The 27,368-nt window shown below is 36.0% G+C and overlaps 1 protein-coding gene across 2 annotated transcripts; it reads left to right on the top strand.

The window, feature by feature from the left end:
• Nucleotides 1-27,038, top strand: CYP27C1 (cytochrome P450 family 27 subfamily C member 1). Of its 2 annotated transcripts, none has more exons than XM_034422046.3 (9): nucleotides 1-498; nucleotides 6,881-7,071; nucleotides 8,678-8,877; nucleotides 9,908-10,117; nucleotides 12,228-12,391; nucleotides 15,400-15,566; nucleotides 18,774-18,852; nucleotides 20,900-21,103; nucleotides 24,727-27,038. In XM_034422046.3, exons 1-9 carry the CDS (start codon nucleotides 157-159, stop codon nucleotides 24,841-24,843), a joined length of 1,674 nt encoding a protein of 557 aa, XP_034277937.1. In that variant the 5' UTR covers nucleotides 1-156; the 3' UTR covers nucleotides 24,844-27,038. The 2 variants fall into 2 exon arrangements, with proteins under 2 accessions (XP_034277937.1, XP_034277943.1); XM_034422052.3 differs by having other exon boundaries at nucleotides 54-498; nucleotides 6,884-7,071; nucleotides 24,727-25,865.
• The last annotated feature ends 330 nt before the right edge of the window (nucleotides 27,039-27,368 follow it).

Consider the following 27,368-nt stretch of genomic DNA (forward strand, 5'->3'; position numbering starts at 1 on the left):
GCCTCCGGGGAGGGAGTCTTTAATAATGGTCTGTGTAAACTGATGCTCAGTGAGAGTTTGGAGAAGCGCTGCTTGACTAGCAATCAAACAGAGAAGCTCGGTCTAAATGAAAATCAGTTTGTGAGGGCTAGCAAGTTTTGTCTAACTTAAAAGAAAATGTCGTTTCTCTCCAAAGCTTTGAAAATGGATTGCAAACAGGTGATTGAAGCTCAAAGGAACTGTATTTATAGTGTTATTTTTGGCAATACGTTTCACCAGCTGCCCAAACTTTCAGGCAGCACGTCCTTGGAGATGCAAAATAATGCAGCTGCAGCAAGAGAGGACAAAGAAGAGGAGATGGTGGAAACTTCAGAGGAAGCCAAGGGACTTCTCAAACCCAGCCAGCATCCAAGTCGCCGAAGAGTGAAAAGCCTGAAAGAAATGCCAGGACCCAAGACTTTCTCCAATCTCATGGAATTTTTCTGTAAGGATGGTTTTGCCCGCATTCATGAAATCCAGGTACAATTTAATGAAAAACAATGGTTGAGATTGATTATATTTGCTTTTTGTTGCACAAAGCAATTCTTAAAGCTTAACTTAGTTTTCTCTTTACGCCAATGGAATCTTAATGCTAGTTTTGCTACTAAGAATAAGTATTTCCTACTTTCCATCTATCAGCTATTCTGGGTTTCATATTGTCTGCTTGTGATGAAAGATGGTTTTTTTTTTTCATTCTGAAGAAATATTTTAGGTTCTGATTTTATTAACTAAAAACATATACTGCAGTGGAGTGGCATAAATTGTGGTGGAGGATTAGGAGGAGACTGTTAATCCCTATACTTAAACTATCTGCAGCCTTTAAATTGTAGTCAGAGTAACATTAGCATGTTTACATGTGCATATTCCCTTACTTACAGCCGGGCTGCAAAAAAAAAGGAGTGGGGAAATGATTCAATGTATGCTTGGATTAGTTTAAAGCTGCTGCACCCATTTCAGTGGGAGTTTGTTCCAAGTAAGATATACGCTTGGATTTTTTTATTTTAGTTGCCTCAAGAGTATTTCTGCACCAAGATATCTTTTTCCGCTTGAGACTGAACAGAATTGACCAAAATACTCTCCGTTGGTTTTCCAATCTGGTTGCAAGAGCGTCCGGATACAAGTCGCATTGCTGGGCTTTGCCCACAAAGCCAACAGCAACCTATTTCCACAGACTTTTCACCCATTCACCCCCCTCTCTTTCTCTCAGGGCAAGAGACCATTTTGTCCTTTTAAGCTTATTCTGGCCCCTACCCACGTTCTTCGGTATACCACGCTATTAAAATCTGCTGCTCGTCGTTATACCTGCTTGGACGATTTATAGAGAGAGAGAGGGAGAGGGAGAGGGAGAGAGAGAGCAAGCAGCAGCAGCATGAGCTGCCGGCTAAACAGTTAACAACCCCATTAGCAGAAGGCCGGCATTGTGAAGCCCTCCCATTTTTCAGCCGGCTTGTCTCCTTCCACGGAGCCGCTTCGCGCGCGCCCGCGAGGTTCTAACGGTGCCGAACCCCCGGCAACGGCACATTCCCCTCACGCGGCGCTTCCAAGGCGGGGGGCGGGGGGGGAGCGCGCTAGGACCACCAAGCCCCCTACTATCTTTTCCGCTCCTTCTTCCAATTTCCCTTCGTCATATTCTATTCCCTACAATCATACTGTAGTCAATCGCTAGCGTGCGCGCGTGCGTGCGTACACGCGCGCTTTCGTAGGGATGGGTCGAATTTCGGGAGAACGGGTTAGGATTCCCCGACCGTCCTCTTTCCCCATTGGCTCCTTGATTACTATTATTTTTTTTCCACATTTGGCTCTATAGTCCCGCCCTCATTCCATGACAAGATGGTTGCCATGGAGCCGCGGGTGTTTTCACTCATCTAGCATTTGCGTACATAGATTCCTCCTCCCCCGCCCCCCCGAATCTTTGTTGTTTTTGACATCCCCATTGCTGGCAATTATAGCCTTAATGTTTCATAACTCTTGCTAAAGATCTCATATTTCTCAACAAGTATAATTATCCCATTTATGCTTTACAGAGGTCTATAAAATAGAGGTTAGCCACTGAGGAAAAAAAATTGCATTTGATAAACAAGAATGGAATGTAATTAGGTAAAATTGTATAAAACCATTTCTAATTGCATCCTTACATGCCAATAATAATCACCCTTCCAGCAGGGACCATCTTTTGAATACGGGGCTTCTTTGGTGAAGGAAGACACTGGCCACCACATAAGAGAAGTCCAGCTGCATCATGGAGAAAGAAAGGTTGTAAGAAGGCCCAGGCTGGTACATTAATGGCACATGGTGCTGCAAGTAGGACTGGGCAGGGGGCATCTGGCAGCATTGGGTAGCCAAAATAATGGAGATGGTGGGGGAATTTAAGAGGAAGCAGTCCTGTACGATAACAAGGCTTGTGGCTGGGTAGGATCAAGGTAGGAATGGCTTGGATTGGGCTGGGACGTCAACTATTGACTGGTAAAATTTGGTAAATGACAGCAATGGGGCTGCCAAGGATTGCAATAGCTAAGTGATGTGGTCACATGACATTGGGGACAAAAATTTCAACCTTAGTTGAAACCTTAACTGAGGACGACCTCAGAAACACTACTGTGAGATGGATGGCTCCATAAGTCATAAATATGATTTTACAATGTCTCAATCGCCTAGTCTTCCTTTCACTACCCACTGAGGGACTCCTCTCCAAGGAGAGGGGGTCAAAGTATTCTCCAAAGCACCAGAGGGCAGGACAAGAAATCATGGATGGAAACTAATCAAAGAGAGAAGCAACCTGGAATTAAGGAGAAGCTTCCAAACAGTGAGAACAATTAACCAGTGGAACAGCTTGCCTTCAGACATTGTGGGTGCTTCATCACTGGAGTTTTTTAAGATGAGACTGGACAGTCACTTGTCTGAAATAGTATAGGATCTCCTGCTTAGGCAGGGGGCTGGACTAGAAGATCTCCAAGGTCCCTTCCAGCTCTATTCTGTTCTTACTCTTCCAATTTGCTTTCTTTTCAGCTCAAACAAGAGCAGGTATCTTGAGATTGCTGGAGACGCATCTGTGGTCAGCAATTGGGAGTTTATTCATCTCTCATAGATAACTATAGGGATTGTGGATGAGTGAATAATTCACACTAAATGACAAGACAGTACACAAAAGAATCCATTGTTAACCTAGATAGTTTTGCTTCACCATTTTTATGCACATACCTTTCACTCTCATATACCAAATCCTCAAAAGGCAATTGCCCAAGGAGAGAAAATGGCAAAAACTGCAGCTTCAGATGGTAAATATAAACAGTATTTCCAATCAACTTCTGGTCCAGCCTTTTATAACAGTCCTTCTTCTGGTTCAGCTGTTGATGTTGATTAAGTCCATTTCAGCTAAGTTTTGTTTTCTACTTGATACACAATTTCTTACTTTGGGTTGATTTCTAGTTCTATCTGTTTTACCTCAGGTTACTATAGGTCTTGCATGTCCATATTATTTAGAGAGCTTTGTTCTTTGTTAGCTTTCTTGCTCCGGTTGCTTCCTCCCTCCCCCCAATATTCCCAATATTCTTCCCTCATTGTTAAAGACAGTCCACAATATTATCCATAACAATATCCTTATTCAAGAAGCTGCTTGTGATTCAGTAGGATATCTTGCAACGATAGGTAGAAACTTCTTCAAAGACTACAATAACCAAACATATTGAATCCATTTGTTTAATATGTAGGTGATGATAGTTGAGCACCACACTCAAAGTAACAAAATTTAATCAGATATGAATTGGTCCATATTTTAACTATATTGTCCACATTTCACTTCACATAACTTTGAAAAACTGTTAGCAAGCTTTTTTTTTTTTTACTACTTAGCCATGTCCAAAAAATATTTTGAGCAATTGCTAATTGGAAAAGCTACAAAGATGCCAAACCACCTTTCCTCCACTGCATTTAACTGCTCGCAGGAACTAATGGTGAAGGATAGCATGTCAGCATTTTGAGCTACAGTAATTAGATGCTGCTGTGGCAATTGGGATAAAGGCGATAATCAAACAAATCGGCTGTTGAGCTTCAAGTGGGGGAAATTGTCAAATTCAGGAGCTAGGAGGCAAGATGAGACAATAGTTCCTGGGAAAATAGGCTGGCCAGAGGTCTACAGAGATACAATTCTGCAAAGGAAACAACAGCTTTCCTCTTACGTCTAAAAACTGCAATAGAACAAAAAGAGAAAAAATGACTCAGTTTTTTCAAAACTAGGAAGTGTTATATGATGAAATAGACCAAAGCTATTTTTGAATTAGCAGACAACTCTGCTTGGTTGTATATTTGTGATTTTAAAAGATGCCTAATCAAATGTAACCAATCTTTTCAAATTTGTTAGTACAACTTTACATCTAAATAGAGAAACTGTTGTTCAACTGTTTATTAGAAGCTGCTGAAAGTGGTATTAAGCAAGAACGACTCTGTGCAATAATGTTTAGCTTTTCCCCCCTGAAAAGTCGTTTCATAAATTAGTATGCTTAACTTTTAATATAATTCTATTTGTGTACAGTGGATAAAAGAAAAATCTGAACCCTGCACTTAAATGATAGTTTGATATACAAAATGTACTCTGCATTATGACATACGTGAAAGGTAGAGGGAATTTAGTGGTTTCACAATGAAAGTTCTGTTCGTAGTAACCTGACTCCAACATTAAGTTAGGGTGTAACATCTATGACTGGAACTTCGTCGGTTAAAGTGGCACAACATTGCTTCAGAGGAGCTGTATTCTTCATTGATTGGATTATGAAAACATAATGGTTTTCCTTGCTTCTACCCACCCAAGTCTGGATATCTGTGTCCAAAATATTATGTAATGCCAAAAAGGAAAGCTTATGTTTTAAAAAACAGATTCTAAACTAACAGATTCTGCAGCCTGAATAAATTTGAAAGAGTTTGATCTAAGCTGACAGGCTATAAAAAAACCAAAGCTCATATTAAAGTCTTAAAGGGCAGAGCAGGAATGCCCTCTGAAGCTACAGTCTGATTGATCTGCGGATGTCACAATCTTGTTAACTAATTTATCAATATGGCCCAACACTCACAATTTTACAGTCTGGTATTCAATGCCCAGGAAAGTCCACAGATATTTGTGGTTAATGAAGCAGGCAAAAGACACTGTCCTATAAGTATACTGTCAGTTTTTGTGGCGTCCAGCCCAAGATTTGGGGCCAAGAAATACTAGTTTCAAAAAATCATCCCCTCTCAGGCCAATAGAAGGTTATATTATTTATCTCATAAAACCACTAATGGCATCCTCCCACATAATACAGCCTTTTTGCATCTATCAACCTGTTGATTTCAGTAAATAGCCGTGACTCAAACCCTAGTGCCTAGGTCTCATGCAGCATACATGAGACACTTTTTGGATGGCCGCCATTTGAATTATGGTAAAAGGAAATTGGGGACAGTATAACTTTAAAGATAGTCCTCAACTTACAACAATTCATTTAATGACCTTTCAATTTATGATGGTGCTGAAAATAATGATTTATGACCAGTCCTCACACTTAAGACTGTCACAGTGTCCCCATGGTCACATGATAAAAATCTGGCCACTTGGCAACTAGCATGTATTTACAATAGTTGCAGCATCTGGTGTATGTGTGTGTGACATGAGCACCTTTGCAACCTTCTCAGGGAGCAACAAGCAAAGTCAATGTGGGAAGCCAGATTTTCTTAATGATGATGGCAAAAAAGTTCCTAAAATCAGGTGTGTCTCACTTAACTGTATCGCTTAGCAATAGGTTCCAGTCCCAATTGTGGTCATAAATTGAGAGCAACCTGTACAATAGTTGGATTTGCACACTTCAATAGTTAGTGGTTCAGTGTATTGTGTGAACCTAGCCTGTGAAATTAATTTATATTTAATGTTTTGTGAGTTCCTTTATGGACTTCAAGTTGATATGTATTCCGACATCTCAAAGATTGAGTTTGTTCAGTATAAATTCCTAAGAAATATTGTTCAAATGCTTTGGTGTGTGCTTGGTGTTTTTCATATGGAACATATATATATATATAGTGTTTGTGTGCGTGTGCACATTGGTTACTGCACGGATTAATCCCTGCGGTTTACTTGGAAAAGTTTTTTTTCTGAAATAGTTTGTCATTACCTCCTTCCAATGGCTGAAAGAGAGTGACAGGTCCAAAGTTACCCAGGCCCAAAGGCTGGTTTTATGCCTAAGGCAGGACCAAACTCATGGTCTGCTGGTTTCTGGACTGATGTCATAACCATATAACTGGCTGTCTTCATATTTTGGTTAAGTCTTGATATTTTCCTTGTAGGCTGGGTCTATATGCATTAGTTAATCTTTTTATCTCAAAATGGAAAAAAGGACCGGAGAAGAAGTTATATACCATTACGGCTTCTCTCCTGGTACACTAATGACAGCGATGTACTTAATCAGGAAGAACCTCAGATAACAAATATTTGATATTTAAATTGAGCATAGCTTAATTTAAATTTACCAGTGTCTCCAAAGAGATGTCTCTAGATGGAAGGCTGCAGAAAATCCCATATCATAAATACCTTGGCCACTGTAACGTATTCATGTATTTCACATATTTGCTGTATAAGTAGTCCTCAACTTATTACCATTTGTTCAGTGACCGTTCGAAGTTAGGACAATGCTGGAAAATAGACATGACCCTTAACCATATTTATAGCAATTGCAGTGCCCTCATGATCAAATAAATATAATTACTCTGAAAATTATTGCTGTTATTTTTAATTGCAGTTTGATATCATAATGCACATTAGAATTCAGTGCTGTATGAAAATGTCACTATTGCCAGGAATAATTTATGAGTAATGAGTAATTTATTCTTTTTTTCCCCCTCATAGCAGAAGCATGTACAGGAATATGGAAAAATTTTCAAGTCTCACTTTGGTCCCAAACTAGTTGTGTCCATTGCAGATAAAGACATGGTGGCTCAGGTTCTACGGGAAGAAGGTTGCATGCCACAAAGAGCTGACATGGATTCCTGGCAAGAATATAGAGCTTTACGGGCACGAGCTACAGGACTTATATCGGCGTGAGTGCACTCAGATTTTTGGGGGGTGTTGTCAAACAATATTTTAACTTTATATTCTTCTTAAGCCTAGTGATGCAACTGTTCTCAATTAAAGTATTTTATTAAAGAATCTATTTATAATGGGATTATATCCCCAGGGACTGGGTATTTGTAAATGCCTATAGGGAATAATTAATCAAAATAAGAATTTTTGATGCAGTGTGGTTTTTCAAAAGAAAGCCAGTCTCTTTATGAGTCACAGTATTATTCTGTTTTCATAGGATAAAATTGTGGCAGCTAAGTATTTTATAGAGTAAGAACCAGAATGTGCTTTAGAAAATGTCAGCAAAATTTTAATGAAACAATAAGTAGTAACACAAAGATTCCAATTCTGTAATTCCAGAAATGGAACATTCAGTTTATTTTGGTTAACCACAGAGTTATTTGTTGTTAGAACTGCAGTTATAGTTTAGTCACCCTACAGACATTTAAGACATATTAAAATCAGTAGCATATAAACACAGATAACTTCTAGGATTATTCATAATAAACAGGCAAATTTAGTTAAATTTAAAAGATCAGCATTTCCTATTTTATTATTATTATAAAAAAGAATTCTGGTCAAATTAACTTTCGGTAATTTTAGTCAAAAGAAGACTAAAAGAAATCTTAAAAATGTTCTTCTCTCTCCCCCCACTTCCCCCCTCCCCAAATATGTGAATGGGAAATCACAGGGATCAGCACAGTTGAAGTGCAATGGATGAGCCTTTCCAAGAAAACCTTAATTACTCTTCCTTACTCTTCTAAAGTTCTGTACTTCTTTTATAATTGATTAAATAGTTTAAAAAACATTTTATTACTTTTATTCTCAATCTACTTTTTATAATTTTCTATTGTGGACTTCAATCCAAACCTTTGACAGTTTTTTCCCATCTGCTACAGTTTTTAGTAACAAAGAGTCAATGATACTTCGCACAATGATCAGATGGCAGCTTCCCATTTTCCAAATCAAAAAAGAGCTAGTGATATTGCCCCTTATCTTTCTCTCAGAAAAAAAAAAAATGATCAGACCCTGAACTCAGATGAAGATTTTGCAGATTATCTAGTAAGGTAGCATTACTCCCAAGAATATATATGTCACCATCAGCTTCTGGATCAACTTGTGGTTTTGCAGGCTACACGCAGTTTTCAAAAAGATTTATCTGGATATAATACTTCATGAGGATAAGAACATCTAAAAGAAATTATTGAACTGTTTTAAAAAAATGATTTTGGATTGTGTTTAGAAAAGTATTAGAATGGAAAAAACTTGATTTAAAAAAACAAATCCTCTGGCATATGCCTTCCAAATGTCATTTCATTACTAGTATAAGAGGAAGAGATGTGTTTCTTTACCTGACAAAATTCATAACTTTACACACATTCCAATAAAATGACAATAATAAGATTTAACGTTTAACATAAATGTTTAATAAAGCATTTATACATTAGTTTAATAATTTTTGTACAAATATTACCCTCCAGAAACAATTTACAGTATGGTTATATTTACATTTACTGAAAATTTTGATTTTGTTTTTGACAAAAAAAAGTGATCTAGATTATCCTTACCTGTTATTTCTTCTAGAGAAGGGGAACAATGGCTAAAAATGAGACGTGTACTAAGACAAAAAATGGTAAAGCCCAGTGATGTTGCAATTTTCTCCAGTGGAATTAATGAAGTTATTTCAGATTTAATTAAGAGAATCCATATTCTTAGAAATGAAGACGAAGATGGGGAAACTGTGACAGATATTAATAGTCTTTTTTTTAAATATTCAATGGAAGGTAAGAGTCATCATTTTTAAATAAGGAATAACAGCTTAAACCATGTGATTATATCAGTGATTATTACCAATTGAAATCACTGCTACAACAATCAAACAAGAGATGGAATATTCTACAAATCAAGGGTAGGCAATCTAGAGGTTGTTAGAGGTTGTCATTTCCATAAACCCTTGCCAATAGCCATAGTTATGAGAGATTCTAGAGAAAAATAATTAACAGATGGCAGAATCAACGAGTTATCTAACAAATGGCAGTTCAGTATGGGTTGCAAAAAGCTCAAGATGGAGAGACCCAAACCTTTCAAAGAGAATCCACCTTAATAATAAAGTCACTAAGAAAAGAATGTTGGGGGGGGGGGAAGAAAAAAAAAGAAAAGAATGTTGGGGATATACAGGTCCTTGACTTACGACTGATCATGCAACAACAATTCAAAGTTATGACAGACTCTGTCCCCCCCAAAAGCTACATACGATCTGGTCGTGTTAAAAGTGCCGCAGTGTCCCTGTGGTTTTCGCCTTTACGACTGACTACAGAGATGTTGCAGCATCCCATCTAACTCTTTGGGTCTGTTTCCCACCCTACTGGGCCCCACATTCTCCTCACTTGCCTTTTGTAGATCTCCAAAACTCTGGAGTTTGGGTTAGGGTAGGAGGACTGGGTCCTGCATTGCTGGTCCATGTGGCGCAATCCTGGAAGTGGCTGTCATTTTCCAAGCAACCACATTGCATTCTGGTCGCTTGGAAAGTGGTGAGCGCCATGCTACACTTCCCTAACCTGAGCTCTGCAGCATACCACAGCCTTTCGCAGTGTTCCACAACACTGTGGGAGGCTGTGGCACTCGGGTTAGAGAAACATAACAAACTGTTTGTTGTTGGGTTGTGTGGCACGATTCTGGAAACAGCCACCATTTTCTGAGCAACTACACTGGAAGTACCAGAACTCACCCTTATCTATTCCTGTTGCATGGTATTGTTTTGTACATTATTTTGCAAAGAAAAACAATACATTCTGCATTATTTTGCCCTTAAAGGAGTTGCAACTGTTTTGTATGAGTGTCGATTGGGGTGCCTGGAAAATCACATTCCCAAGAGTACACTGGAATATATTGAAGCATTGGAGTTGATGTTTAGCAGTTTCAAATCTACTATGTATGCAGGAGCTATTCCCAAGTGGCTTCGTCCAATTATTCCAAAGCCTTGGAGAGAATTCTGTAAATCGTGGGATGGACTCTTTAAATTTAGTAAGTGTTCTTGTTTTTTAAGATTGAAATTCAAATATCATTTATGTTAGCTAAAGGAAGTCAAAGTGTAACTATACAAGAACCTGAAATACTGCATCTAATTATGAATATTAATTTTCTTAAATTATGTCTATAATTGAAATTAAAGTAGCTAGATGTTTTGCCCTAATTGTAAACATATTTACTGCAGCAACAATCAAAAGAGCCTTGGTAGTACAGTGGTCTAAAGCACCCTGTTATTAAGAACAGCTGCCTGCAATTACTGCAGGTTCGAATCTCGCCAAGGCTCAAGGTTGACTCAGCCTTCCATCCTTTCTGAGGTAGGTAAATTGAGGACCCAGTTGCGAGGGCAATAAGCTGACTTTGTATAAATATACAAAAGAATGAAGGCTATTGCTTAGCGCATTGTAAGCCGCCCTGAGTCTCCGGAGAAGGGCGGCATATAAATCAAATTAAAACAAAAAACAAAAAAACCCCCATATTTTAATCTATGCTGAAAAAAGTCAGAATCTGACTAACAAACATGAACATATTATTATTTGTATAGTTATGATTGTAAAGTTGTTATTTACCATTCTCAGCCTTTCTTGTAATGTAAGTAACCTTTATCCTTGTTTTTTTTTTAACAAGCAGAAAATAATTTCCCAATATTTTCCATTATTCATTTTTTTTTCTATTCAGACCTCATGCTGTGACCCTCCAAATTCTTTCATGGTTTCTTCTTTCCTGCATACTGATTCTTTTTTTTTTTTTTCGGTGTGTGTTTCAAGTCAGTTGGACAAATTATATTTAGTATTAATGTTTAAATAATCTGAAGTGGCTTTTTTCAATGTCACAGCAAACTCTGTAGAGGGAGTTGAAAATGGAAGCGCAATGCATACTCGAATAGGCAAAACCTTTCTTCATACAGTATTTTAAAACACAGAAGTAAAAAACATCTCTCCTTTTTTGGCCTTCATAAAGTGTGTGGCACTTTTTTTTGAGAGCGGGTGATTGGATTTACTTTAGGTCTTAAGGAACCCTTTACTTTTTAAAATTCCTTTCATGTTTCTTTGCTAATGTTCAGAGTATGGATGTTGCCATATCACATAATGCCTGTTGAAGTGCAATGTTGCAACAATGTCAATGATTAAGTTACTAATATGCTAAAAATGGGAGGAATAAAACTGTTTAATCCACTAAAAATGCAATAATTTAAGATGGCTGGGTAATATAAAAATACAATTAGGCATTTGAAGGAATATACAACATCTGTGCTGAGTAGCTCTCTATTCCAAATTGGGAAATGCCTTGCCAAAGAATATTTCTTTTGTTCATGCATAAAGCATGTCATCTTTATACGAAAAGACCTTTTATGGTCAAGTTGACATGGGAAAATAGACATTTTTGAGTTTTAGGGTTCCAAACTATTTTGGTCTTTAAAGATAAGTTCCAGAATTTTGAATTAAGTTCAGCATTACAGTCAGTCAGATGGCACAGCTTAGTTTAGATAGAGTGATAATAGTAATCCACATTCTGGTACCTTTAGAATGGATTACTATCATGATATTTTGATTTTAAATAATATCATTGGACTCATTTGCTAGTATCAATTGCATAGTCTTCAACTTCCAACCACAATTGAATCCAAAATTTCTGTTGCTAAGCAAGTATTGAGTTTTGCCCCATTTTACGATATTTCTTGTCAGAATTAAGTGAATCACTGCAGTTGTTAAATTAGTTACATGGTTGTTAAGTGAATCTGGCTTCTCCACTGACTATTAAGTACATGTATAATTTTGCAAGTTCTTGAATCTTATCATAATAGAAAGTAACTCAAAGGTGCTATTCCAAAAAGCAACTGAAATTTCTTGGGGTTTTTTCCTTGAAAATGTTTCACATCTTATCCAATAGACTTTTTCAGTTCTGGATAATTGAGAATCTCCCTAAACAGAAAATAAATTACTTTCCAGCATTGAAGATAGTAAGACATTTAACATTTTTAAAGCAATTGAAGGTAAATATATTTTTTAAAAAACCCTACTTTATAAACAAGCGATAACAGCATAAGACGTTAGTTTTCAAATTTTGATAAACATTCTTTGTTTTTTCTTCTCTTTTAATCATTAAGGTCAAATTCATGTTGACAATAAAATAAATGAAATAAAGTCCCTTTTAGATCAAGGAAAAAAGATAGAAGGTGGATTACTCACAACTCTGCTTAGGAGAAAAGAGCTTACAATAGAAGAAATTTATGCCAATATGACTGAAATGCTTTTGGCAGGTGTTGACACAGTAAGTTCATTATTTATATCCTATGTTTCTGGATATCCATGCCCAAAGTGTCTTATAAAATACAATAAAATTATTTTAAAAGATATATTTTACCTTTTAATATTAAATTTCTTTTATACTTATGTAAATGGATAAACTAGGACAGTATTTTACATAGTAAAGTTTGGGTCTTCTATTTTCATTATTTTTGCTTTTTAATGCACACATGAATGGATTGTAATAAATAATTTTCACTGACATGGCACATTTTGGGTAGCTTGTTTCTCTGAAGTTCAAGGTACACACACACACACACACACACACACACACACACACACACACACACACACACACGTCATATGTATATAGAAAGAGATCCTTAAAAATTCAATTGTATATGGGAGGTTTCCATGCAAGCCAGGATTTAACAGTAGACTGTTTTTTATCAGAATGTTTCTACTAACAATTATAGGCACAAAAGCATTTTAGTCTATTTTTATTTTAATGAAAGAAAGTTAAAATACAAAGCTCCAAAAAATATTTTTAAGAAAAAAGAAAAATACAATCCAAACAAGACATTTAAAACTGCATTAAAAAAAGAAACTACACATAAACACATATTATCACCCCTAGCTGAATACTAATTAAAATATATTACAATAATATTAATTTCCCATCTGTTGAGAAATGGGGTGCCCAAATTTTAATCTACTAATTCTATTTGCAAATTATTAATCTGTCATTTATATACTATATTAATGACAAAATAGTTAACAGGAAGAACAATAATAATAATAAAAAGACAACATTAGAGTTTCAAACCCATCCGTTAACAAATTATTGTTATAATCAATTCATGGAAAATTTACCATGGCTTCTTATATATCCCAAATCACCCAAAAGTTAACACTGATTCATCCTGGATGTTTCCTAATACCATCTCTTATCAATTGTTGTCTGGTTAAATATAATGTCCAATCTCCAAAATTGGTCTATCTTCCCAAAAAAATCTAGATGAAATTGTTTTCCAGTTAAATGTAATAAATTCTTCCCCAATTTCCCTTCTATCCTCTTAAGGAATATCAATATTTATCACTTATTTTCTCAGTCAGTTTTCTGCTGCTTTAAAAGATACAGGCTTGGACTTCAGGGAGGCATGTACAATAAGTTCTAAGTCTGTAAAATCCATATTTCTTTAGGATGGTGCCAATTTTGAAGAAGGGGTGAAGGATCTGAGAAGAAATATTATTTAGATCACAGTAAATTGTTACATAGTTAGTGCAAAATTGAATTTTTGTGAGAGAATATTGTAAAATGCTGTGAAAAGATGTCTCTTTTTTTCCCTTTCATGAGATGGAAAAATAATAATTAAAATGCCATTGTAAACTTCATCCTGTGAATATGACATGTGTTTTGATAGCTATTAAAAGCATACACAGAACTTGAAATACAAGTCAATATTTGTGGGGCTGAATTAAAACTCAAAACTGAAAGCACTTAATTGTATTATAAACTTAAGAGAAATGGAAATTGGAACAATGAATGGAAGATGGAAGAATGGAAAAAGAGAAATGTCAATAAATAAGGGGGCAAGACAGGGGTGAAATTCAGCAGGTTCTGACAGGTTCTGGAGAACTGGTAGTGGAAATTTTGAGTAGTTTGGAGAACCGGCAAATACCACCTCTGGCTGGCCCCAGAGTGGGTTGGGAATGGAGATTTTGCAGTATCCTTCCCTTGGAGTGGGGAGGAAATGGAGATTTTGAAGTATCCTTCCCCTGGAGTGGGGTGGGAATGGAGATTGTGCAGTATCCTTCCCCTGCCATGCCCACCAAGCCACGCCCTCAGAACCAGCAGGGAAAAATTTTGTATTTCACCCCTGGGGCAAGATGTGTTGGGTATGTTCTCTGCCTTGAGTAATTTGTAAAATAATAAAGGTAGGAAACAAACAAGCATGAAGCAAGCAAGCAAGCTAGCTTTCCATAAAGCTGCCCCTTAAGGCTATTCAAAAACTATAGATGGTGTAGAGTTCAATCATGCAGGTACTTATTGCTATTCCTCAATAGAACAATGTAATACTTCTACTCCAGGATCTGCACTGGCTTCCCATAGGATTTTGTATGCAATTGAAGGTGCTGTTATCATCTATAAAACCCTACATAGCATAGGAGCACATGTTGAGCCTCGGTGGCACAGTGGTTAGAATGCAGTACTGAGGGCTACTTCTGACTGCTGGCTGCCTGCAATTTGGCAGTTCAAATCCCACTAGGCTCAAGGTTGACTCAGCCTTCCATCCTTCCAAGGTTGGTAAAATGAGGATCCAGATTATTGGGGGCAATATGCTGACTCTGTAAACTGCCTAGAGAGGACTGTAAAGCACTGTAAAGCGGTATCTAAGTCTAAATGCTATTGCTATATTTGTGGACTGGTTTTTCCCATTGTATCTGCCCAATGCTTGTATTAGGGAGGGTACGTTTCAGGTCCTTTACTTCAAATAAAGTCATTTCATGGGTTCTAGGAAGTGAGCTTTCATTGTGGTGGTACTTGCTCTTGATGCCCAACCCTGCAGGCTATTATAAAGCAGATTTGATTCTTTCATGAGGAGCTTGGGACAGGATGAACAGAGTACCCATCTGATGGAATATAAAAAAAATTCTGATCTCCAGTTATTTCATTTGTTTTAATTATAATTGCCTGGGGCAGAATATTTTTGTATACAGTTTTTGTACACCTTTTGTACACTTTTGTTCAAGTTGGGCAGTCATATAAATGCTATAAAACAAGCAATTTTAAAAGCTACAATTCTATGCAAAGGGAATTAGAGTCTCTGAAAAGCCAACGTCCAAAAGATCGGCAAAACAAACAAAGGCTGTGTTGTCTGATAATTATTTGATACCATGTTTGATATACAGCTTGATTTGTCCAAATGTATATGATTGGTTAAAAATGAAAAATGCTCTTATTTAATGATTAATATCACTCACCCCTTCTTTCCCCACTTCTCTTCTCTTCCCACCCCAATTCCCTCCAAGACTTCATTCACTTTATCCTGGGCAACATATCTTTTAGCAAAGCATCCAGAAGTGCAGGATTCTATATATAAAGAGATAGTTCATAATTTAGGAAAATATAAAGTTCCTGATGCACACCATATTCCCAACTTGCCAATGACTAGAGCTCTTCTCAAAGAAACCTTAAGGTAAGAGTATAAAAATGTAAGGTGATAATTATAAACGTTCTCATTACAATAGATTGAATCTAGACTGCATGCCTATAAGAAAAGATGTATCGATTAAATATATATATATATATATATACATTTTTATTTAAATCAAATTCAATTGATCCCATTGTCCTATTTTCCTTGCATTTTTCTTTATTCTTCATATTGGAATAGTTTGTGTTACACTAATAGGTTTTTTTAAATGATAAATGTGATAAATAATTTATGATTGGACTGCTATTCATACTTTTAATTGTAAATGGAAAACAGCTTAATTTTGGGAGGGGGGTTCTTTTTAATGAATATAGATGTTAATGAGAAATAGACACCAATTCTGATAAATACTACAAACAATTTTACATATTCATGTGTGCAAGTGTTAAACTCAAAGGCCACCAAATACTATATTTGTTTAATATATTCATAATCTTAACTAAATATTATATGCATCAGAATCAAAGTACTAGATCAACAGAGTATCATACTTGCTAAAGTAAAGTAAAGCATTAAAAGACCCTTTCATAGAAGAACTTTGTTCTACTTCAGAACCAGCTCTTGATCTGAGCCAGCTAGAACTGAAGAAATTTTATTTTCCTCTCAGCATTGCTGTAGTTTAGTTTAAATAATTTAAATAGAAGCACAACTTTTTTCTTCACAACATTGTGGCTTTGGTGAGCTTGATTCTGATTTGTTTTTGACATTGTCTATTGCTTCATACCTATTGGTTCCTGGGTTCAGGAACTCAGCATTCTACCAACGCTGAACAAGAATTTCAATATCCTGTTTATAGTTTCTGTCTGTAGGTACTGTGTAGAATATATACTGTATCTTTCCCAATTCAAAAATCTACAACCATAATTACAGCTACAGTATTGGGAAAATTCTGATTATCCACAAGCTATCATTTTCTACCATAATTTGCAAAAGACTTTAAATACAGAAATACAGGTGAAAAAGTGGCTTTGCAGCTGATAAACTTTCCTCATTTGTTTGTTTGCAAACAGTCAGACAAATTCATACAACATGAATGAAAACGTGGATAGGGATGGGGTAAAAGAGCTAGCAATTTATTTATTCTCCTTTTAGACACAGTGAGAGTGAAGAGCTTTTTTTGCCATGCCAACCCTTGCCCACTTTAATGCCTCCCTTCTTGTTGTTTTTTATATACAGTGAGAAGACATAGAAAAGTTTCCCTTAAATTTTTGAACTAATCTGCATTTTGATCCTCAAATTCTGTGTCTGAACTTAATTTATAGATTTATAGTTTGCCCCTCTGATTAGAACAAGATAGAAATAAATAATAGTTTATCTTTATTAATTATCAACAGGTACTAGACTACACTAGAAAATTTAGTTCCATAAATTTCAAAACAATATTTTTTTAAAAAAATAAAAAGGTAGATTTTACTCCTGTAGTTGTTGCCGGCAATAGAGAGCGGTGCTCATCTCTATTGAGCTAGCACTGTCCAAAGACATTGCCATGGTCATGTGGCCATGTGGTCATGTGGCCAGCTTGATGTCACGGAGTGCTGTTATGTTCCCACTGAAGTGATATTTATTTATCTACTCACATTTGCCTGCTGTCAAACTGCTAGGTTGGCAGGAGCTGGGGCAAGGATGGGAGATTTCCAGCCATCAAGCCCAGCATCTTAATCGCTGAGCCATTGCGCTGCCCCAGTATTTTCAAAAGCTGTATTATATAGCTTTTGAAGTTGTACCAGTGGTGGGTTGCCCCCGGTTCGCACCAGTTCTATAGAACCAGTAGTAAAACAGGTGGGAGGCTCCGCCTACTGACCCTGACATCATAAAAACACTTCTGCGCATGCGCAGAAGAGCGCATGCATGGCCCTGTTGTGAACCGGTAGTAAAGGTAAGTAGAACCCACCCCTGAATTGTACATATATATAGCTATGTTCAAAAGCTAAAGGAGAAGCTTTTAGTCTCTTCTTGTAAGCCAAAGAGAATGAGCACAAGAGATCAGAGTTCATGCTGTTTCATTTTCAAAGAGGAAAATACAATTTCCCATTACTTTTAATCTGAACTCTTTCTCCAACATTAGCTGGCAGAAAATTTAGTGAAGAGAAAACGATGAATAAATATATTCTCTTAGTAAAGTTAATAGGAAATATACAACCTTTGAACATGAAGGTTACTTTGTCATGTAGAACCAGAATGGATTTATTTTCCATGAAATTGGATAAATTCTTCTGAAATCATCATTTTCTACGGCAAGATGGGAAGATGGGGCCTAAAGTAAACAAACATGTAATTTCTTACAATTTCTTATTGTCTCCAATGAATTCTATTATAGCATTAAACATTATTTTGATTTATTCTGTACAAAAATCATACCAAAAACCCCCTAAGCAAATTGCTTTACTTAGAAGTACATTGTATACAATGGTCCTTTCTAGAAATACATATTGTAACTGCCTTGTATGATTTCTAGCTAAAAAGGATGTTTCACTATCTTTATCATTTTATTGTGCAATATGTGCCTGATTAATTATATAGTCACTCCATTGAACATTGTGAGAATATTTCTAGCTAAAATTGTATAGGATTTGTAATGGCATGTGAGATTGATGGGAAGAGATGCTGCCTAGGAAACAATCAGATAGGAGAGGGGGCAGCCCCCAATGGCTTGAGTCAGAGAAGAAAATTTAAGAAAGGCCCACCCTAATGGATCAGGCAGTTAAAAGTGTTGGTGGGAGATTTGTGTTTTCAGACTTGCAAGATTCTGTTAATATGTAGCCTTACAATAAAGTTGAATTAGCTCATCTGGTCAAGTTACTTGTCTGGTTTACCTTGGATCACTGATCACATTGCATTTGTTTGTTTGTTTTACATTTATTGTTACCAGATAGGATGATATGTTTAATGGTTAAACTATGAGCACTAGTTTTAGAAGAATGACATTAAAGCTAAAAATATTCAGACATATCTTTAAAAGCTGTTTCTTACATTTGTTTCAACCAATTTATATTCTGTGAAATCAGGATTTTATTATTTCTTGTTGAATTATTCAACATTTTTAATATTTTATCTCATTCTATTAACAATTATACAATCTGAAACTCTTCACAATTTCTCTAAGATTTTTTGTGATCATGTAATGTATCATCAAAATATTCCGAATAGAATGATACAGACACTAAATATCTAATTGACACTTACTTGTAGATTATTTCCAGTATTACCAGGAAATGGCAGAGTTACACAGAAAGATATGATTGTTGGAGGCTACCTGATACCTAAAGGGGTAAGTAGGGCAATTAATTCTATCAAAAGACTGGGGAAAAATAAGCTGCAGCTTTATTTTGGGTACAGTGTTACCTTGGTATTGATTGTTAATTGGTTTGAGGAGGCGAGCTGAGTATCAAAAACTCTGAGTACCAGACAGATTTTTCCCATAAGGAATAATACAGTGAATTACAAGGCAGCCAACAATGACAAATTCTAGCTTGGGCATTGATTACCAAAGAAATGATGAGTACCGGGACAAAATTTTTGTGTCAGAATGCGTTGAATACCAAATTCTATGAGTTTAAAAGCAATTGAGTACCAAGGTACCACTGTATATAAAAGTATGAGCTAAGAAATTGTCTCAGATTTGATTCATTTAGTTTTAATATGAGATTATTAATTTAAGAACTGAAAAAAATGTATACCTCTTAACTGCCTATCCTTGAATTATGATTTATTAATAGTATTCTTATGTGAGAACTCTAGAAGAGGAATTTGAATTTTTTTCAGGCTTTTGAACCTGTTAATGGAATTCCTAATTAAGAATCAAAGCTCTAGGAATTTGGCTGAAAAACTATAGAAGAATGTCTGCATATTGAATATAAATTCATTTTACATCAATGAGTTAGAACATAGCATTTTATCTGGATGAGCATATTTTTCTTGTTTCACTTTTCCTAACTGTTTGTTTCCCTGCTCAGTAATGAAAACATCCTGATTCTTGTACTCTGCTGTTCAGGTCTTTTTTCTCCCTTCAAATCCCATGAAGCTTTCCTCAGATTGAACCAGTATGCTACTAGATTTTGGTTTAAATCCTGCTCAGTGATTGGTGGAAAACATCTCCTGAATTTCAGTAGAATTAAAAATGTACACAGTTCTGTGGAAATACAGTTTCTTGAAAAAATATCAATTCAGCAACTTTCACAACTTATCCTTTGTGGTCAGATACGTTACATCACATTACCTTCACAATAATGGATATGCTGTTGAAATAACCATTGATGACAGTTGAACAATATCTGCCCAGACCCAACAAAGGACTTAAACATTCCTCAAATTATGGCACTGAATAATGTGGAAAAAAACAGATCGACCAAGTCAGACCAGGAATAATGTACCACCATATTAGAGAAAGCAATAAAACATACTCCTTATCTTTTATTCCTAATTCTTTGCCACATGGGTGGACTAGTGGCATTCCTTCATATTATGGAACTGCCATGGGATTTGGGAAACTAAGTTAATAATCAAGATAGCTTTGCAATCTGATTCTGAGTTGCTGGGGAAAGAGTTTCCCACTAATGATAATTCACATTTTATTCCACCTTCAAAATCCAATTCTACCATCAAATCTGCTTTGCCATTTCTGACCAATTGGATTTTGTTTTTTTAAAAATGTTTTCTTCATAGTTGTGCTGATGGAAGAACAAAAAACAAAAACAAAAAAAAAGAAGTAGACGCTTGGCCATGTGTCATTTTTGTACTCTCTGATTAATTGGAGTGAATAGTACTCAATACTGACCTTGCTCAAGGAAAGGAAAACTAGGTTATTTGCCAGCAAATGCACAAGTGTAAAAATGCTGCTTATGTTGGGGTAAGCAGCCACATGAAAGGGACCCAAAGTATGTTAATAGTGATTTATAATCCATTGTGGACAGCAACACATTTTGAAAACAGATATTGAATTGCTAATTTGTATTGCTAATTTATTAAATCTAATTAAGGTGGATCTGATGAGATAGACTTTGGTTATAAATTCCCCCTCCCATAAAATACTGAGTAAATTTTAAAATAATGTTTTTATGAGGTTAAAACATACTGGCAGGTTTAAATACTAACTTGATAAATACAATTATTATTCTAATTGTTGCCATAATTACAACCATGACTATTATAGTAATAGCTTACTCAAGACTATTGTGATTTTATTCAAAATAATTTTCGAAGCAATATAGAACATGGTAAACATATTTGTCATACTGTTTTGATATTTGTGAAATTATAAAAAAGTACATGCACTTGGGGATTGATATATATATGTTACAATATATTTACTTTATTAGACACAACTGGCACTCTGTCATTATGCTACTTCATATCAGGAAGAGAATTTTGCCTCAGCAAAGGAGTTCCAACCTGAACGCTGGCTAAGGAAAAACAATATGGATAGGGTAGATAATTTTGGATCCATCCCTTTTGGTTATGGTATTCGAAGTTGCATAGGCAAACGAATTGCTGAATTGGAAATTCATCTTGCACTAATACAGGTAAGCAAGTTATACCTACTAAAGCTGCTTTTGTTGAAAAAAAAATTAAAATGTTATGGTAAAAGGAAAAACATGCAATGAGCAAGCAACTACTTTTTTAAAAAATCCTTTAACTGCTTATATTCCTTGAAAAGCACCACTCCAACCATTTGAATCAGAGCTGAAGATGTTGGACTTCTAGCATCTTCTCTCTGTTTTCCTCCAAGCTAGGTGGAAGAGGCTTATGGGCTGTTTTAAATGGTGACAGGGCTTGCAGATAACAAGGGTGAATAGCCACTCTATTCAGAACTACTGCTAGGTCTCTTTTGGCTTCTTTCCTTCCATTCCTCAAGATTGAGGGAAATGACTTCCCTCTTCCCCCTTCCACTTATTGGCTGTTGTTATCTAGAATAACCTAAGAGCTATTAAACAAACATTCTCCTTGAATCTTCTGAGTCAGGAAGGTTAAGATTTAGTGCTAAAGCCAGAGGAAAAAATACTCTCGACCTTGTCTTCTTAAAGGCTAGGCAGGCATGGTGATTCAGAGGACAACTATTTGAAGTTTTTTCTGCCCTGGTTTCTTTTTACAGTCCAAACACTTTGTGTGGAAAAAGAAAAACTGAGTTTTCTTTGCTACCAACTCCAGAGAATAACTAGGCATTCCAGATGCCCTGTAGATTCCTTAGAAAAACTGGTGCTTTATGTGAAGCTGCTCCTTTTAATTCTATTTGAATTTGAATGAGGATGTGGAGGAAGAATCAACTGCATCACAATTATTATTAGCAATAAGGTTAAGAACATTGTAGCTGAAGAGATGACAGGTGCTATCACAGATTAGAAAAGGAAAGAAGGATCTCCTGCATCTTCCATTCACTTTCTTCATAAGTAATGAGATAAAACTATATAAAACGAAGGGCCAGCAGGTCCTTTGGGTAAATCTAGCACAACAAAAGCTACTTCCTCTCTGAATCCTTGTACTGAAACTGTGCATCAATCTTCTCAGAAGCATGCCAAAAGAATGTGAGTTTCTAGGCAACCTTCCATTAAGTGTCTGAACATCAGGTACTTGATTCTCCCCTATCCAAGGATACAGGTAATGCTTGCTATCCACAGTTTCATTATTCAAGGTTTTACATATCTATGATAAAAAGAGACATGACTTTGGTATATGTGTAATTTATCTGCTACTTAACTGCAGTTTTGGCCTTCGGGTGGGTTTTTTATTATTTGATGTATATAGAAAATGGATAATGGGCTTCCATGCACCTAGAATGTAGTTTGTTAAGGATTAGGGTTAGGCTATCTAAGAGCTGTGGTGGCACAGTGGTTAGAATGCAGTACTGCAGGCTACTTCTGCTGACTGCTGGCTGCCTGCAATTTGGCAGTTCGAGTCTCACCACCTCAAGGTTGACTCAGCCTTCCATTCTTCCAAGGTCGGTAAAAATGAGGACCCAGATTGTTGGGGGCAATATGCTGACTCTGTAAACCTCTTAGAGAGGGCTGAAAAGCATTGTGAAGCAGTATATAAGTGCTATTCCCATTGCTATTCAGTGTACTAATATTGCCCCTCCTTGCTTGGTCAAAAGGGTGAAAATGGCTTCCTTACACCAGCTGACCTTTTTTTCCTATTTGCTGAGCTGGCAGTGCCATTCATGGTTCATGCTAGCTTTCCACATGCATGTTTCATGTTATTTAACAATCTCATTGGAGGGGATCTCTTAGTTTTATTGCTGCATCCTGAAGTGCCCTGCAATCTCTATCATGCCTCTGGATGCTCCCACTGCTTGCAAACTGCTTATGATTCATTTCAGATGTCATGATTGGTTTGTATTAACATTTATGCTCACTATCACGATCAAGAAATCCCTCTACTGAGACTGTGAAAGAAGCCAGCTTGAGCCTCTGTGACACAAGTGGGGCAACTCCTTCAGTTTCCAGCAAATTAAGTCAATGCATAGAAGAAGACAGAGTCAGTTTGATTAAAGCGTCAGGCTAGAAGCAGGAGACTGTAGCTCTAATTCCACCTCAGGTACGAAGCCAGATGGGTGACCCTGTACCAGTCAGTCTGTCTTAGCCCTAGGAAGCTAGCAATGCCATGCCACTTCTGAAAAACCTTGCCAAGAAAACTGCAGGGACTTATCCAGGGAGTTGCTAGGGTTCAAAAACAGACCCAAAGGCACATAAATAGAACCAAAAATAGAAGAAGACAGCAAGCTGCTGTGAGGAAGTCATAGAGCCCTTGAACCTAGGCTGATCCAGTGAGATCTGCTTTGATCAAGGGAGAAAGAAGAAAGAATAAATGTAGATAAATTGCATAGAGCAATTCAATTCAGATTTATTACATCCTAAGGCAGATACAATCTAAATATCTATATGTATGTGTGTCTGCATAAGAGAAAAACATTAATAATGGAGTCTAAAAATAATTAAGAACAAAGTTACTAAAATAAATCCAAATAAAATACTATTAGAAGAAGTTCCAATCTTAAGTAATGGCACCATGTATCTTACAAATGACAGAACAGAACTATGCAACTTGAGATGTTATTTTTACCTGGAAATGTCTTCAAGGCAGAATATACATATAAGAGTCTGTCTAGTCCTTATGTAGGAAACACTATACTAGCATATGGCCTACAATTTCTATTGAATCATCACCACATGAACATAACCAAAAATGAATAGGAGTGCCCTTAAAATATCCAAAAAAGGACTGCTGAGGGCATAGTATCCAACCTGGCTAAAGTGAAGGCTAAATGTAATTGTAAAATTTTAAAATAAGACCCTTTGGGGAGCAAATGATAAATAATGGGATGTCACTCCTTACTTAAGCTTGTTTGAAAATCTATATCCAGTTTTATTGCTTAAGGGCAGCTCTAGCATTATCAAAGTCTAATGTGCACAGGATTTCCATAGAAAAGCCCAGCAACTGAATTTATCTAGGACTTTTTAATGCTATGATAATTTAAAGCGATCTCTAAATACTAATGGGGTCAGACCTACAGAGAGTAGAATTAACTATCCAGAAGGTAAGAAAAAGAAGCCATGCTCTGGCATTCATCGAAACTTTACTTGTTTCTCATTGTAAAGTGACATTTTTGACACTATTGGGACTATCATCTGTGGGATGAGAAGGGGATGAGTACTATAGACTTTGGAAAGTAATCTGACTCTCAGCATGTTCTCATTTGAGGTTTCATTATCGGAGATTTTATACTGGAATGAAACCCTGCACTACAACAGCAAACAGTTTTTCATGTGCTTTGTCTTGTCCTTCCTAGATGGCACTGTGAGTCAATCTAATACCATAATGCCTTTTTTAAACCCCTTCCTATTCTCCTCTTAGCTCACTGGTCATCATATAGCTCTAGAAGAGTCACTACATTTGTTTCCATCACCCTCTTTCTCAGACAGTTAACTGCACCTTTTTAATTTTTGAAAGTTTTCTATATACATTTCTGCATATAGCTTTTTTTTTTTAATAATAGATTTTTTCCTTGGTCACTTGGTCTTTGTATAATTAAATAAATACAATGTATAGTATATCTTATAAGATTTTGACTTCTAAAACTTTTAACTGTTATTGCTGCCTTTCTGATATTTCATTTTTATTAATCCTGATATTATTCCATTTTTCCTATTAGCTACTTCAGCACTTTGAAATAAAAAGATCTCCAAAAACTAAATCAGTTTTTGCCAAAACTCATGGATTATTGACGCCTGCTGATTCCATCAGTGTGAAATTTGCTGACAGGAAATGAAAGCAGTAATGTTAAGAAGATCTCCAGTTTTAGCTTTGATGCAAAGTTCTTGAAGATTCTCTTAGCCATTATGGGATTTTCCTTCTAAGCTTTAGATGCTTTCACAGAAGCATATCTGTTTCCTGAAAAGTATTATACATAACACAAAATGTTATGTAAGTATCAAAATAATCCTTTTATATGCTCAGAATTTTGTTTATCTCTGAGAGATACAGTAAAGGCAACTAATGCATCAATTCACCATCCAGCATTTGCGCTGTGCATGCTTCAAAAATTATTTGGACCTCCCATGAGTACCTCTCTGTTATTCATTAAAGCTTGAAAAAGGAGGGTCTGCTTTAATGAACAGAAGAGGGATGTTGTTAAACTTATACCAATTATTCCTGAATGTTTATGTAGAGCTCATACATAGCCTTGTTAGAATCCTTAAGCACAATATTCATTGTATTGCTTTCCTAGGAAACTCTTTACAAGAATCAACACATTTATTTTAGTAGCCTCAAATATATTCAAGTTAGTTACCCATCACTAAATCCTTCTCCTCAGTTTAAAAATTCCCCTGTTAAAATAAGAGTTAATGGTTTATCTATACATGGTTAAATGGTAACCAATTTACATTTTAGAATAGCTTCAGTTATTACATACCTCATGTCAAATTTTTGAAACAAGAACATTCCTTTATCTGATGGAATATATAGTATTTATCATTTTTGCGTCTTTTCTTCAGTGTAATCTCAGAAATTTCTTTCTTGACTATGCTTTCTTTCCAAATAATGCTTTCTTTCCAAATATAAAGACATTTTAAAGAAAATTCTGAAATCTAAGCTTGTGCCTATTCAGAGGTCTGATCTTTATTTCCTGAAAAACTTTGGAAATAACATATACAATTTTGTAGAATTAAATCAGTGAGCAATAGAAATGATAAAAGAATCAATTTTTATATTTGTCCATTGACTGAAAATACAAATGTTTTTTTTTAAAAGTTTAGCTTTCTTTTAAAAATAAAAATTGACTTTAGTATCCTTGCATTCTTTTTTTAATTGCTTTCTTTTATGTTACTCTTTGTGGGGACTACTGCCCTCTCTAGGATAGAAAGATAATAACATAGTTTTTGCATATTCAAAAGATAGACACTAAGTGTTTGCACAATTTATATAGCTAGTAAATACCAGAGGGTTGTATTTGAGTGTTCTTATTGTGATAAGACAGACTTCAGCAAGATGATATTTATATAGTAAGTTTCATTAAATTAAACATTTTGTACTAAACCATTTTATGTCTTTTAACAAAACATTTTGCTACCAAAATGGAGCACACCTATTTAATGACACATTGATTACAGTATAGATTTAATAGGTAAAGGTTATTTAGTTCAAAATATTTATATTACTAATTTTGGACACACTTGATACTATTTTATCTGTTATCACTAATCTCAGCTTTGTATTTATTTTTCAAATGTATAAGAATATGCCCAACTTTGTCTTTATATCACTGGTTGGTCTCCAGTGAGACAGAATGGGACAATTGGTGTCCGCCAGATTACCACGCCCACTTCTATGCAGGCCCCTCCAACACAGCCAACCCACCACCAACATTTATGTTTGGCAGGCCCTCTTCTCCTAGTTGAGTCACCGAGGGACACTTCTTACTGGGTGTTTTGCTGCACAAGACACTTAAATGAGCCTCCCAGGGCCAGGCTGGGAGGTAGGAGAGTCCTGTGTAGTGAAATGCCTGGGAAGAATAATCAGCTGGGAGAAGGGGCCGGGGAAGGACTGGCAGTAGACTATTGCTGGAGTGCCAGCAGAGTGCCAGCAGAGAGTTCACTGAACATAAATGCTGATGGTGGGTTGGCTGCAGTGGGGGCCCATGGAGAAGTGAGCATGGTAATCTGGCCAATGCCAATTGTCTTAGACCCAAGAGAGAGAAGTGCAACAAAAAATTCACTTAGCTTCATTATATAAATTTGCTTTCAGCAGGTTCTTTGCTTGAGGGGGAATGAAAGAACAAGTTCTGATCTCAGTTTGGATATCATATGGACCTGAATTTAGGCTTTTGTATTAGCTTTTTAAAGACTGTAATATTTACTGGTAAAATTGTAAATTTACTGGTATTTTGTAAATTAATTCATATTATGTAAGAGTTTTAGGAGGGCATATGTTAACAATACAATAAAATTAATAATTTTGATAACATTCTATGTGTCCCTTAAATATTATCGCAACAAAAAAATAGGACTGAGTAGTTGTTATATCAGGGTCAACAAATGTCTACAGGTCCATAAAAAAACACGATACCCATATAACTCCTGTCTCTTTCAAGTAATATATTTCCATTTTGTTTCATTGATCATTTCATTATTCAGCATTGTAATTCAATTAACTAATTGATCAATAGCATTTTATAATAGGGTATTGTATTCAGTAGTGGGTTTCAATTTCAGCTGCTACTGGTTCGCTTATGGGTGCGCGCTTGCTCACTCGTGTGATGCATGCGCAGAGACGTCTGGGTGGAGCCTCCAGCCA

The sequence above is a fragment of the Pantherophis guttatus genome, chromosome 1 (genome assembly GCF_059756535.1).
Source record: "Pantherophis guttatus breed Tessera chromosome 1, ASM5975653v1, whole genome shotgun sequence".
NCBI lineage: Eukaryota > Metazoa > Chordata > Lepidosauria > Squamata > Colubridae > Pantherophis > Pantherophis guttatus.